At 33.8% G+C, this 15,666-nt stretch overlaps 1 protein-coding gene across 1 annotated transcript in view; it reads left to right on the forward strand.

Annotated features, from left to right (window-relative positions):
* Positions 1-15,666, forward strand: part of CFH (complement factor H) — a 90,411-nt gene that overhangs the window by 58,595 nt on the left and 16,150 nt on the right. Inside the window, exons 9-12 of the mRNA XM_074222276.1 lie at positions 1,818-1,994; positions 8,734-8,913; positions 11,408-11,584; positions 14,166-14,342. Coding sequence (XP_074078377.1) covers positions 1,818-1,994; positions 8,734-8,913; positions 11,408-11,584; positions 14,166-14,342 — 711 coding nt within the window. The remainder of the gene's footprint in view (positions 1-1,817; positions 1,995-8,733; positions 8,914-11,407; positions 11,585-14,165; positions 14,343-15,666) is intronic.

Below are 15,666 nucleotides of genomic sequence, written 5' to 3' on the forward strand. Positions count from 1 at the left end.
TAATGAATTTTAGTTTTCTTTTTTCTATTTTTACTTTATCCTCCTGTTCTTGATGACTTGATGTTTGTACTTCAATTTCAAAGAAGACCATGATATCAGGGAAGTGATGCCATGACAGGCATATGAATTGAATTTGAGTGAGGGAGGAGCTGTGTAAGTCACCAGTCTCACTTTCTCCTCTGGAGCCATCTGGATTTAGGGATCAGATATGAATCAGGATGACTGAAGATGGCACTGGATATGAGGCAAGTCAGGGTTAAGTGACTTGCCCAGAATCCCACAGCTAGTAAGTGGCAATTGTGTGAGGCTGGATTTGAACTTCCATCCTCCTGACTCCAAGGCCAGTGTTCTATTCAGTGTACCACCTAGCTGCCTTCCTCTTGCTCTAAAACTTCAGAGAAATTTTCCTTAATAATTTCATGTAATATTGCATTAATAATCTTTTTTGATCAAAGTTTTCATGGAGAGCATCAGTTCCTTTATTATATCTTTTTTGATCTTTCTCCAGATGATATGCTTTTCTATTAAGATGTTTCAGATTCTAGTCTACTTTTCTTTATTCTGGTTTTATTATTTCATGCTGTCTTATGATATCATTCTATCCCTCTTGTCCATTTTTAGTTTTCCAGGAGTTATTTTCTTCCTCAAAATTCAAGACTTTTCTTACTTTTTTTAGATTTTTTTTCAAGGCAATGGGGTTAAATGGCTTGCCCAAGACCACATGGCTAGGTAATTATTAAGTGTCTGAGGCTGGATTTGAACTCAGGTACTTCTGACTCCAAGGCCAGTGCTCTATCCACTACAGCACCTAGCTGCCCCAAGACTTTTCTTTCAATTGACTAACTTTCTTTTCATAATTTTCTTTTTTGTAAGTTTTCCTCTATCTCTCATTTGATTTTTGAATTCCTTTTAAAGTTCTTTCAAAAATTTTGGAATTTGTTACCATTTGATGTTACTCTTTGGAGTAGGAGAAGATTTTTTTTAACCTCATTATTTTCCTATCAATATGACCACAGTAGCTATCTATGGTCAGGTTCTTTTCCCTCTGCTTATTTGGTTTTATCTAACATTTAGCAGTTTATTATTGTAAATCAGGTTTATATCCTGAGTTGTGAATAATGATGTCCTTGACTTCAGATCCTCCTTACTTTTATTTTCTTAATTCTTTCTTGAGGTGCAATCTTAGGCATTCAACTATGCTGTGCCCTAAATGTTCTTGCTCCTTTCTATGCCAGACTTACCAGGTATGTGTTCCTAACTCCTCACCCACAGCCACAACTTTGGATCCCTTCAGGTCATAACTTTTAGATTTTGCATCCAGCAATGACAGTCTCTTTGTTCCTCATTCATTTCATCTCCTATCTCATGCAATTGCACTGGCTATACTCATGTACTAAAAATACTATTTTCATGACCTTTACCTCACAGAATTCTTTTTAAAACATAATTTATAGCCTACCTGCTACATGAAATATTTCCACTTCTCCAAAATTTGGTCCTTCTTTCTCACTCTAACTTGTATTTAAATGCGCAAAGTTCATTTCATTTAGTTTTTATATTTTTATGTACATATTATATATGCTCTTATTGTATTTTTCACTTGAATTGAATGCTTATCACAGCTAAACATAATAGAAACTTATGAATGTTTGTTAATAGATTGATAATTATTCTTCTCTGATCTTATATTGAGTGAATGTTTAATGAATTTCATTTTATTAAATTTGTAATATTTTTTCTTATGAATATGGATACGGTCTTTCTTTTAACAATATCTTATGTTCTAATTGTTTTTTTTTTACTTTTCTCATCTACAGGAGAGTGCCACCTTTACAACCTAAACCATGGTCATTTTTGGCCAATAAGTGGTCCTTTTAAGCAAGGTGATGAAATAAAAGTTGAATGTGATGATGGATACAGTCTTCCAAATTATCAAGAAAAAATTATCTGTACCGCACAAGGCTGGTCTACTGAACCAATATGTAAAAGGAGCAGTAAGTAGCTCTACTGCATTGATAGTCTTCCATGTGTATCAGGTTTGTTTTTTTAAAGCAAATAAAAGACAGCCACCTTTTGCCATAGACCTCCAAATGAATCATTCAAATCTTAATATTATGATTTTTGTCAACCTTCCAAAACTGGTCCAATACTGTGTATCATCTTCCATTCTCTCTGAACATTTCAGTCATATTCAAGCACCATTGGAATGCAGCACTACTTTTGACAAATTAGTTTCATCTGTTAGAAATCCAATATGTGGTCAACCTTCAGCGTTTTTTAACAGTGTGAACATTTGCTTTCCACCGTCCTATTATCACTGTCAGAAATGCAGCATACTCAAGTTATTGCTTGAGAAAATGAAAATGAAATCTGTGAAAACCATCTTCTTTAGGGTTTTTTTCCAACTACACTGTGGTCTTTGACTGTGGAAAAAAGATTACTAATAAGAAGAATTAGTGGGAAAAGAAACCTAAGGGAATAGATATCCAGCATAAAACACAAAGTAACTGCTCCATAAAATGACAGTAAAATTTCTGGAAGAGGCAGAACTGTTAAATTGGTGACTAGTTCCGATATACCACACCAATAGCCTCAAAGTGAAAGCCCATCATAGGACATTTGGCCTAGAACTATTGGGACCCTCTCTATATCTCCATACAAAGATGGAAAAGGCAAAAGTTTTACATATAATATATATATATATATATATATATATATATATACACACAAACACACAAAAGATACAAAATAACAAAATATATTTATTAGCCATTAACTATTTATTCATCATGTACTTTGTGAGAGAAAAAACTCTTAAAAATAGTCTGTGTTACATACATATGGCAGTTTCACTTATGGCAGTTCATTATATTTATACATACATTATTTTTATAATGTATATATATTCTTTTCTCAAGCAATCATTTATCAAGATTCTACTTTGTATCAGGGAGAAAGAGAATGAACAGGCTCTAAATTCATAGGGCAAAAATTCTTATATGGGGAAGCAACACATCTCCAGAAAAATTAAATACAGAATGTATATATGGATAAACTTCCTATAAAGTTAGTCCTTTAAATTGGATTCCAAAAGAATATGAGAATTATATAAGAGAGTGAAGGAAGAAGAGTGCACCATAATTAGGGCACAGTCTAGGTAGAGTGCACCATAATTAGGGCACAGTCTCCGTAAAAACGCACAGAGCGGAGCAAGGATATTGGGCACAGAAAACACAGTAGAGAAGTCTAGTGTGATTGTGATGAGACTATACAAAATGATGTGTAATTATGTAACAAGCTTGGAAGGGTTTAAAAGTCCATGTGGTCACCTTCACTTATTTTTTTCAAGACAAGGAAGCTAAGTTTTCTTTGTAAATGTGACTGTCCATTTGTAATAGGAGGTAGAGAAGACACTTTCATTAAACACCTGTATTTTAATATCTTTTTATTAAAGAACAATAGGACATCTGATGAACTTGGGGAACATTTTGGTGCTCCATCTATGGCAAAAATTTGAGAACAAATTCCTTTGCAAATTGGGAGGAAATCTTCTGAATTGCTTCCTGCTAAGATGGAGTATAGAGTTGTTCCCTGTCTAGCAGATCCCATTTGAGGGAGAATTGAGTTGCATTCAGGACTTGATTGAGGGGCTGTCCAGAGAGTGTTGACTTCTACAGTTGCAGATAGGATGATATTCAGTTCCAGATATTAGTTGAAGATGTATGACTTGTAGTCTGAAGGAGATTAATGTTAAAAGAAGATTAAACAGACAAGGACCAAAAAGGACCAAGAGAAGAATGATTAGGAGTAGGTTGAGTATAGAGTCTAGTGTGGAGCCCTACCCAGAGGAGGATTTTGAGGAAATGAAATTCTCATTACTACCTATCCCCCTGCTGGCTACTGCTAGCTCTCTTTACTTCCATTCTCACTGATCCCCTAAAATCAGCCCAAGTGCAACACTCTTGCAATTGTCCTTACTTTCTTTCCCTATTGCTTATCCCCTGTTGACTGCTGCTGACTGTAACTTCTACTGTTTCCATCAGGTGATGAGCTACTTTCAACTGCTTTTAATGATTTTACATTCTTTCTCTGTCTCTCTCTCTCTCTCTCTCTCAGCTTCTGCTAAATAATATTTTTGTTTATTTCTAAATACCTCTGGTTATTTAACTTATTTGTTTAAACCTCTAAAGCCATTTTAGCCAGTCTTTCAATCAAGCTACATTTTTGAGCTATACTCCTCACTTGTATGCTCCTTTTCTTTATCATTTCAATAGATATGCTTGCTAACCTTGCTAACTAACTTGAAAAATATATTTACTTTGCAGTTAAATTAAGTAAAACAGTTATTTCCTTGTGATAATTCATATTTTCCTAGACTAGGACTCTAGACGACAATTATAAAGTCATGAGAGAATAGGTACTCTGGTTCTGGTTGTTTTAGTGGACTTCAGTATCAATGGGTCAATACTGTGGCATGGCAACAAAAGTTCTTAATTTTAGGTTATTTTAACAGAAACAGTAGAGTTGAAGGAAGGGAAAGGACAGTGACGAGAAGGCTGATAGTTTTGTTTTTCTTAATCCTGCTAAACCCTCATCTGCTATTTTAAAGTTCATTTCTAGGTGACATGTTTTAGAAAGGATACTAAAACTCATAGAATAATGAAAGTGGTGATGAGGGGATTGGAAACTGTCAGAAGAAGATCACTTAGTAATCATTATGTATCTCCCCTTAGTGTCTTCTTAACTCTCTGCAGCTTGGTTTTTACTTATCTTAAATTATTCTCTCCAAAGTAACCAATGACTTCTCATTTGACAAATCTATGACATTTTTTCAATCCTAATTATTTTGACCTCATTAGCAACATTTAAATTTGTCAATAAACTTCCCTTTCTGAATAATCTTTCTTGTATGTTTTCATAACATCACTCTCTTCTTGTTTTTCTCCTCTCTCCTCTTACTACTTATCTCTCATTTCACAATTATAAATCAATTATGGGAGTTCACTGAGGCTCTGTCCTCTTTAATTTTTTTCTTTTATAACATACCACTTGGTGATCTCAATGGCTTTTATGAGTTCAATTATCATCTTTATGCAGATGAATCTCACCTCTTATGTATCTAGCCCTAGTGTCTTTCAGAAGCTCAAGTTCCAAATTACCAACTATCCTTTAAATTTTTTTTTATTTCTTTAAGGCAATGGTGTTAAATCACTTGGCCAAGATCACATAGCTAGGTAATTATTAAGGACTAAAGTCAGATTTGAACTAAGGTCCTCCTGACTCCAGGGATGGTGCTCTATCCACTGTGCCACCTAGGTGCCCCCTCATCAACTATATTTTGAATATCTTAAATAAGATTTTTCATAGCACCCTCAAACTCATTATGTCCATCACAGAACCAATCATCTTCCTTCTCTCAAAATGCTTCTCTTTCCTTTTTTTAAAAAAGTTTTTGCAAGGCAATGGGGTTAAGTGGCTTGGCCAAGGCCACACAGCTAGGTAATTACTAAGTGTCTGAGTCCGGATTTGAACTCAGGTCCTCCTGATTCCACTATCCACTGCGCCACCTAGCTGCCCCCAAATATTTCCCTTTTCCAAACTTCCTTAAATAGTCAAGGGCTTACATCTCAATTATTATCAGCAACTCATTCACATTAGTCCCATATTATTCAATCACTTGCTAAATTTTGTCATTATAAATTTCAAAACATTGCATATAGAATGGCATCTTTTCAGCCTAATCAATAACTCAGAACCCATTTTTCATACACATCCCCTCTTCTCATCTCACAGTCTGTGCCATAATGAAGGGTTTTATTATCACTTGTCTGGGATTTTGCTATAACTTTCTGCCTAGTGACCATGCCTCAAATCTTTCACTACTCCACTCTCTTTTCTTTTTTCTTTTTTTTTCTTTTTTTTCTCCACTATCTTTTCTAATCAACAGAGAAAGTGGTTTTTTTTTTAAACCAAGTCACTTACCTTTGCAATAAACTCCAGTGGCTCCTTATTTTGTCAAGCATTAAAGATAAAATCCTATGACATCTAAATATTTTCAAAATCCAAACTTTTCCTACTTTTCTAGTATTTTCCCACTTTATTCCCTTCTACATACTTAGCAATAGAGTTAAATAGCCTTTACTTGTTATATATATGCCTTTGTACTTGCTTTTCCCCTCGTTCAATTGAAAAATTATAGGGTGTTTGGTTTCCCCAGGATGTAAGAGGAGACTGTTCAAAAAAACATCACAGATATCCACCAGACCAAAGACTAGAGTTCTGAGTTATTGATTAGGCTGAAAAGATGCCATTCTATATGCAAGAATATGAAGGTGAAACAAAGGCAAAGGTGATTAAAGAGATGACACTGACCAATAACTGAACTGGAAGAGGTCCTTTAATGTGACATAAAGGCATGTTAACCAGGAGAAAGCCCCAAAACCCAACTCCAGCTAGTTCTGGGTTGACTCTTTGACCTTAAGTGTGCTTGCTTAATGAGGTCCATACATATTATTGTATACTTCCTCTGCAACTATTGAGGCTTATCAGCATAACTTGTGTAGTATGATGAAGGAAGGGAAAATATAATAAAAGGGTGTCATGAAGTGGGCATATTTTCTAGATTGTACCCCCCCCCCATGATAAGAATCTATTAGGACTCAGAGGGGAGGGGAACAAAAACTTTTGTATAGGAAGTTGAACATCATCACAATTCAGGACTTTTTCCCACTAGGGGAAATTGCCCATTCCTGTATGAATGTTAATTAATTAGTAACAGCTATTCAATCATTCCAGGCTACATTTTTATTATTATGGTCCATTTATATCATTCAGGAAATGCTATTCTCTTTGCCTCCATCTCTTAGGTTCTCTTTTTTCCCCCCTTCAACATTCTAATCAAATTCTATTGTATTCCCCACATGTACAAGGTGTTCCCTTTTCCAAAAAAATTGGGGTCTAAAAACTAAAAGATTTTGATATAATGGTTGTAGATCATTTAACTTGCATTTCCTGTTTTTCTCACTTGTTTTTGTACTATTTCACATTTATTACCGGCATGTTAGGCTACATTTTGCCACATTCTGCCCAGAAATGGCTCAGAAAAGATTTTCCTATAATGCTGAATTCAAGTTCAAAGTGATCTGGTTTACAAAAGTGAATGGAAATGGTACTACTGAACATCAGTTTGATCCTCCTCCAACTGAGAAAACAATCTAAGACTGGCAACAGAAGAAGAAACCCTTCTGAAAACACCAGGGCGGAAGAAGGCCATGAGAGGCAAGGCAGTCAAATGGCCTGAGTTAGAGAGGGAATTGGAAAAATGGATTGAAAAGCAAAGGGCAATTGGAATTCCTGTGTCCACAAATATGACTCAGCATGAGGCAAGAAGAATTGCTGATGAAAAAGAAGTGACTGATTTCAACGGAGGACATAATTTGTGCTTCCGATTCATGAAACAGAATGGACTATGCAGGTGTCCACACACTAGACTTGTCCAGGGTGTGCTTGTGGTCAACCACAGACCATAGTGCAGGCAGGCGTCTCTCCTAAGACAGTGATTCATCATCAAACACAGATGAACACAAGCTCATGGATGGAAGTTTTTACAGTTATGAAGTGTTGTATGAATTTTATGATGATTGAAACTTGAGTTCAATAACTTTATGTAATACATTTTTTTTTCAAATTTGGGTTCCCAAAATTAAGGTTTGTCTTAAAAATAAGAGTGTCTTCATGTTGCCATTTCAAGTCACCTCACTTCCAATTACCTTCTTTTTGAGATTACTTTTTACCTTACATTGTATGTTCTTATTTATGGGTTATTCTTTTTGTAGAATGTGACTTCCTTAACAATAGGGCCACCTTTTTGGTTTTTCTTTGGATTCTCATGGTTAAGTAGAGGACTTGGCTTGGCAAATAGGATGTATTTGTTTGCTAAATGACTGAGTATGAGGTAGAAAAGTGTGTGGAAGAGCATTTAGAATTGTTTTATTGGCTGTAGAAGACAAGGCTAAGAAAAAGTAGTAGAGGAAAACAATGCCCCAGCATAAGGAAAACTTCCTAACAGTTATTGCTATCAAAAAACTGCCCTGCTACATGGTGAATTCATAACCAAAGGAAGTCTTCAATCAGAGGCTTGATGGTCATTTGTGGAGAATTATTTAGAGAGGCTGACTCATTTAAGCTGCACTAGATTCCTCTTTATTATTTCCAGCCTCAGTGAATTTTCATTGCAGGGAAGGAGAGAAATCCAATTCTGACCTAAATTAACTCTGCTTAAAGATTTTCAAGTTGACAGATTGATTTTACTATTCCTGGGAAATTCAAAATTGCCTAAGGAAATATCAGAGATATCTAGGTCCCAGGATTCCCCTGAACTACTTATGAAAACAAATCCTGTGTCCAAATTTCAAGAGAAGGTCAGAGCACAACTCAAAGGATCATTCCCTGACCAATGAGCTAGCAATCAGAATCTGTATGTTCTTCAGGGATTTATGCTACAAGGACATATATATATATAGTTATTTGACCTATAATTTGAAAGTACTCCAACAGTCTGAGGGGTGACCAACTGTTAACAGTGTTACCTTATCAAGGTCATTTCAATGAATAAAGCAGATTGGTTTTTATAAAACTAACACTTTTTTTGATGTCACTGTTTTATTTATTGCTTTCCTTCAAAGACATCAATGAACTTATGTCAGGTATTTGCTTATGATTCTTCTCTTTCAGAAATGTGCTATCTCAAAAATCATGTTGATAATGGATTTTTTTCTGAAGCAAAAGCAAATTACCGTATCAATTCAGAAGCAAGGTATCAATGCAAACAAGGATATGCAACAACCGAAGGAAAAAGAGAAGGATCTATCAAATGTGGGCAAAATGGGTGGGTGAATCAACCAAAGTGTATCAGTGAGTAATTTAACATTTTATTCACTCTCTTCCTGAATTTTGTTTGAGAAACATCTTCTACTGTACCATACTTATAAGCAAAGAAAGGTTTCATTAGATATAATAAAAGGCATTTATTATTTGGATGGTTTAATTTTCAGTGTTTGTAATTTGAAAGGCAGTATAGAATAGTGGTAAAAAATGGTAATGGTGAATTGCTCTGTTCCTGAATATCTGCTTCTAATCTCTTTTTTTTCACTACTAATTAGTTGTGCTACTGCAAGCAAGTTATTCAGCCTCTCTAGATCTCTGTTTTCCAAGCTATAAAATGGTGGTGGGGGGGTGGACCAAAAGATTTCCTTCAGCTCTGTCTTGACATGTATTTGTGAGTATAGTTCTTTTGTAGTAGGCAAAATTCTCTGTGTTCTATCCAATTTCTCTCTATGCATAAATGTACCTGCCTTTACCAGGGTTTAATAAAGTTAGTAAAAATCAATGAGACAGGGGTGGCTAGGTGGCCTAGTGGATTAAGCACTGGCCTTGGAGTCAGGAGTACCTGGGTTCAAACCCGGTCTCAGACACTTAATAATTACCTAGCTGTGTGGCCTTGGGCAAGCCACTTAACCTCATCTGCCTTGCAAAAACCTAAAAAACAAAAAACAAAACAAAAAATCAATGAAACAGAAGATTCCTAGCAGTGTAGAGAGGTCATTGGATTTTTTTTTGGTTCCTCTTTCATTCTCCTCTTTTACTACTTCCCTATCCCTGGTTCTCTACAATTGTAAAACTGATCACATGCTCTCTAATAAAAAGAAAAGAAAAAAAGATGATTCTATGTCATGTGATAATGATTGAAGGTTAAAAGAGGGGAATGAGGTTTTGTAACTTTCAAGTCCTCAATGGAACCAGACAAATCCATGCCTTTGTTTGATTCTACTAAGGAAGATCCTGGAGATACTGGCACTTTTTATCTTTGCTGTGGTGTCAGAAAGACCTATATATGGAGATTTTCTGAAGATCTAAACATAACACTCCATACTCAAAAGTTCTTTAGTCAAAGAATGTGCTAGCAATTTTTAGACACAGAAAGAATTTGGCATAACAACCCTTCACTTGGGTCTCCTTTGTCCATACATTTTGACTGGCTTTTCAGGATGTCTGAATTGCACTCTTCATTACTGTCTCTTAGAATAACTAATCTCCTTTGAAACTCATCTCAAGTACCAAATAAATCTTTTTTTTAGTATCCTCACACACACACACACACACACACACACACACACACACACATGCATAGTTTGTCTTCTCAATTGAATAAAATATGAATCCCCTTGAAACAGGCATTAGTTCCTTTCAATCTTTATATTCCCAACTCCTATCATAAAATTTGTCTCATAGTAGATGTTTAATAAACATGCTACAAGTAAAAGCTTAATTTACATAAATTTATTAATCATTCCAGAAGTTCTAATCTTAAATAATCTCTGCTTTTGTCACATTTCTTGAAAATAATAAATAAATAACATTTATTTACAATGAACTCTATTTCTTGAAGTTCAAAGAATAAATTTAGGTTCAGATTTCACAGTATAACTTTAAGTTCTTGGTTTGATATTTGAATTGTACTTTTGATTCTCCCTATATTTGTTTCATGAGTAAAACTTTCACATATTAATATGTAGATTTTATATAGCCATACAAAGCTGGAAGAACTCCAGCAATCATCTAGATAATTCCTCCTCATGTTATTCAAGCAGATTAGTAACCTGAGGCCCAAGAATTTTAAGTGATTTTATTCAAGATTTCAACATTTTTAGGTACTAAAATTGAAATCTGAATTCAAGTCTTGTCCTAAAAATCTTGTGTTTTCTTTATTATGACAACATAATTCTCCTTGATGATCAAGTTACATCTGATAGTAAGTTAGGGACTCAATTATTTTAATTCTCAGAAACAGTAATTAATTATAGCACATTGATTCAGTGTATTAATTTTCAAGTACACCAAATGACACCTTAGTGTCCTGAAAGAGGACCTTTATTATACCTTAAGCTTTTTACTGGGGTATAACAACCACAAGAGTAATTGACACATGTCTATAGAGTTGTAAACAAAATGAATTTTCTGTTATTTGTGATTTATGTGCCAACTCCATGGGGGATTATGTAATATAAATATTAGATATGCACTCCTTTTCTACTTTAGATTCTTCATAGAGAAACTGGTAGTCCATATAAATTATTTTCAAAACTTTATATTTAATTCAGACACTTCATTATTAAATAATGTCAAAATGGTTATCCTCTGGGACAGCACTTGGAGTAATCATTAAATGAATTCCTAGAAATACAGATTTCCAGAAAAAAATGTAGAATACTTATTTATTGTTTAAGGTATAGAACTGTATTCAATCTTGATTTTAAAAAGTCAGTAAGGAAGAAATGACTTTCTGTGAGGTCTGATTTGTTGAGGTTATCTCAGAGATAAAATTCCAGCTTTATTTTTTTGGATTTAGAAATCTGTGATATTCCACAATTTGAAAATGCAAGATACAAAGGAAATAAGGAATTTCTGAAGCCTCACGAAAAATTAGAATATGAATGCATGGATGGATATGAAATCACAGCTGGGCAAACCAAAGGTTTCAAAATATGTGATGTTGACGAGTGGCCTATTTTAATTGAATGCTATGGTAAGTTACTTTTCCTGAGCTTAATAACATTTTGTTAGGATTTATGGATAGGTGGATTCCAATTCCAATGTTTTCAATGAATAATACATATGTTAAGCACTTAATATGTTTTAAGCACTTTGCTCAGGATTGGAGAGATAAAATTAAAGTAACACATAGTTCCCCCACTCAAACATGTCATATTCTAAAAAGGGGGTACTACCTAAATATGAGGGTTCAAAATGCAGAATAGGTGGAAAGGGCTAGTGGTTCTACAGTTCATAGTTAAGGCAAATGGGGTAATATATTGATTGTGATTTCCACTGATAAAACTATGTTTCAAAAGAATTATTTGCTAGTATCAATATATTTTTTAAGATTTTCTTTATTTTTAGTTTTACAATTTCCCCCCCAATCTCCCCCCCCCCCCCCAGAAGGCAGTTTGTTAGTCTTTACATTGTTTCCATGGTATACATTGATCTAAGTTGGAAGTGATGAGAGACAAATCATATCCTTAAGGAAGAAAAATGTGTAAGAGAGATAGCAGAATTATATAATAAAATAATAGGTCCCCCCCCCCCAAATTAAAGATAATAGTCCTTGGTCTTTGTTCGAGCTCCACAATTCTTTGTCAGGATACAGATGGCATTCTCCAATCCAGATATCCCCAAATTGTGCCTGATTGTTGCACTGATGGAATGAGCAAGTCCATTAAGTTTGATCACCATTCTCATGTTGCTGTTAGGGTGTACAATGTTCTTCTGGTTCTGCTCTTCTCAATCAGCATCAGGTCATGCAAATCCTTCCAGGCTTCCATGAATTCCCATCCCTCCTGGTTTCTAATAGAACAATAGTGTTCCATGACGTACTTATACCACAGTTTGTTAAGTCATTCCTCAATTGAAGGACATTCACTTAATTTCCCATTTTTTTTTTGCCACCACAAACAGGGCTGCTGTGAATATTTTTGTACAAGTGATTTTTCTACCCTTTTTCATAATCTCTTCAGGGTATAGACCAAGTAGTGGTATTGCTGGATCAGAGGGTATGCACATTTTTATTGCCCTTGGGGCATCCTAATATTAATATTTTGATAAAAAGAATTTTTTTTCCAAGTCATTAGTGATTGCTCCAAAGGTAATGGAAAATGCCAAATCAATTTCAAGTGAAGTTTTACATCTAGACAATTAGTAATTCCAGGATTAATGTCCCTAATTTAAGCTATTTGTTCAGAATTATGATGGGTAGGAATGAATAAATGTTTTAGAGTTCACCCTTAAAACTCAGGAAATAAGGATCTTATTTGGGGAGCACAGAAGGAATTCAGATTATTTGAATATTAAAGCCATTGTCCAAATGTTTCCTAGCTTACTCCTTAAAATGAATTCATATGTTTATGCTTATTATGAAAATGTGTTTTTTGTTCTCCCTCCTTTATATGATAAGCATTGGGAACTTCTATAGCTTCCTTGTCATAGTTCTTCCTGAAATTTCTTTCCCAGGAGACTATTGTAGATTTGTCTTTCATTGTAGTTATTTACTACTGTAGGTTCCACTTATAATTAATCCATTTTCATTAATTTAGCTGTCATTATTTTTTCTTTAAGCTTTTAAACTAATGTATTTGATATTAGAAATTGATAGTATTCATATTTTTTGATTCAAGTTTAATTGTTTTTCACAATTGAACTGTGTTTTAAATATGTAACAAAGTGCATGTTTTGCTAATCAATATGTTTTGTCATATCTTGGTAATGGCAAAAAATTATTTTCAATGGGAAAACCTCTCTAATTTTCTAATTAATATATAATATATAAAATTTAAGATATGGTTCATATCAAGTTTGAATACATTGAAAACCATGAGATATCATAAAACAAATAACTTTCCAGAATCATGAATTTGAGTATTATATGTTTATAGTATAAATCAGTTAAAATAATGTATTTATCTGTGTGCATATATATACATATATATATATATATATATATATATATATATATAAGCATTTTGTTTGTATATGTATTGTGTTTTTTCTTCAATAACTATATAGGAGTATATATTGTAAAAGGATGGATTCTGCTTTTGGAGTTTGAAGTAATGACTATATGATGCTGTAATTTGTTCACTAATCGGCTTCAACTTTATGATCTCTAGAAAAATATTTTTCTATTGAACAAACCTATAATATTATATTTTAATAATAATCCAAGTGATATATTTTCTACATTCCTTTCTCTGGTTAATTTTGACAATCCTGAAATTGAAGTTTCAACAAGCCATTGAATTTTAATCCATTCATAAATGTTTTCCTTTATGTAATTTTTTCTATGCATCCTCTCTCTTTCCTTCCCTCTGCCATTAGATTATTCATTCTAATTTATTTGAGGAAAAGAGACTTTTATTTTCATGTTGTTTACCAGAAGGACCTTATATATAATTTTATGATATTTAACTACATTGTTAGTATTTTGAAGGAAGAGAACTAAACTTTCTGATAGCCACTGCTTAAAAATGTTTTAGATCATAGCAAATATTTGATGAACAAATAATGAACTTCAAAAAGTTGAAGCATTTATTTTATTTTTACTTTATTTTTAGAAAAAGCATGTGAACTCCCTCTTCTACAATCAAGTTTAATTCCTAATCCCAGAGAAGAGAAATATAAAGTTGGAGATGTGCTAACATTTCGATGCTCTAATGGATTAAAACTAGTTGGAGCACACTCAGTGCAGTGCTACCATTTTGGATGGTCCCCTCATATTCCTACATGTAAACGTAAACATTTCTTCTTAAAATTGGTGATAACAACAATGCAATAACTCCTCTAATCTTGGTATATGTATCTTTGCTGTAGTTTTCACATAGTGTATTTTAGGTTATCATGTAATAATTTATATTTGCCTTAGTTTGTCAAGATAGAAATTAAAGTGATGAAGGATATTAAGAGAATATTTTTCCTTCAACGTTTGCTTTTTTTGCTATCTGCAAAGAATAATGACACTCTAAACAGGCTGATGGGGATCATGAGGCATTTTCCTATCTACACTGAATATGCAAGTTAAACTTCTTATTTTCTATGTTCTTTATGGACAAGAGGAAATAAGAGGAAATATTTCATAGTTTGTCCACAACAGCAGGGTTAAATGATTTCCTCCAACTTGGTGTGTTAGTATATGGGTAGGAAAAGAGGAAGTTTGTGGTGGGAGTATTCTAGGTTTGGAGTCTGATGATATAGGAATATAAATTGGACAGTAAACCAACAGTAAACCATAATTACACCGATTTATTAAGCATTAAAGTGATTCTGTGAAAACTAAAGATACTAATTCTTTTGGATTAAGTATTCTTTCAGTACATCTGGGATTAACAGCAATGAGAAAGAATTAAGTCTAAGATTTTAGAATTAATGTTAGCCTATCATAGCATAGTTTAATGCAGCAATTTTTCAACTAGTAGGAAGACCACACTAATAATCAGAAATTTACTCATTGCATTGTCAGTATCTGGATAAATTTGTTGGCAATTTGATTCAAAAAGACAACTAGACCAAATCTCCTAGGCCTAAGGATATCCTATAAGCATGATGACATTTGCTCTTCTATTTGTAAATTGTTTTTTGGCTTCCTATTTGTTGCATAACAAGTTAATTGGAAAGTTTATAAATTTCCCAGGACATAACTGACTATAAAGATCATAGGGTAAAGAGTAACTGCAAGGAACTATTAGAAAAAGGAATCACTAAAATAAATGATAATGGAAGGATTTGAGAAAGTCTTATGGCTAGATGATAGTAGAAGCAGATGTCTTTAGAGTTGGCTAAATGGTTGAATGGAAAAAGAATATTGTACTTTGATGTCATCCTGGAAGGAGGATTCCAGCAGACTGCCCCAGGCTGCTTCACGCTGATGTCTAATGTTTTTATTATGACTTGGCTAAAGGTCTGGATGAAATTTGCAGAAAATACAAAACTGAATGTGTTGGTAGTTAACATTCTGGGTGACAGAATCAAGTACGATTCAATGAAAAGAGCACTAGAAAGAGTCAGAAGACCCAAGTGCAAATCTCAGCTTTGCTATTTACCACTTGTGTAACATTAGGT

This window comes from Macrotis lagotis, chromosome 2 (genome assembly GCF_037893015.1).
Source record: "Macrotis lagotis isolate mMagLag1 chromosome 2, bilby.v1.9.chrom.fasta, whole genome shotgun sequence".
Lineage (NCBI taxonomy): Eukaryota > Metazoa > Chordata > Mammalia > Peramelemorphia > Peramelidae > Macrotis > Macrotis lagotis.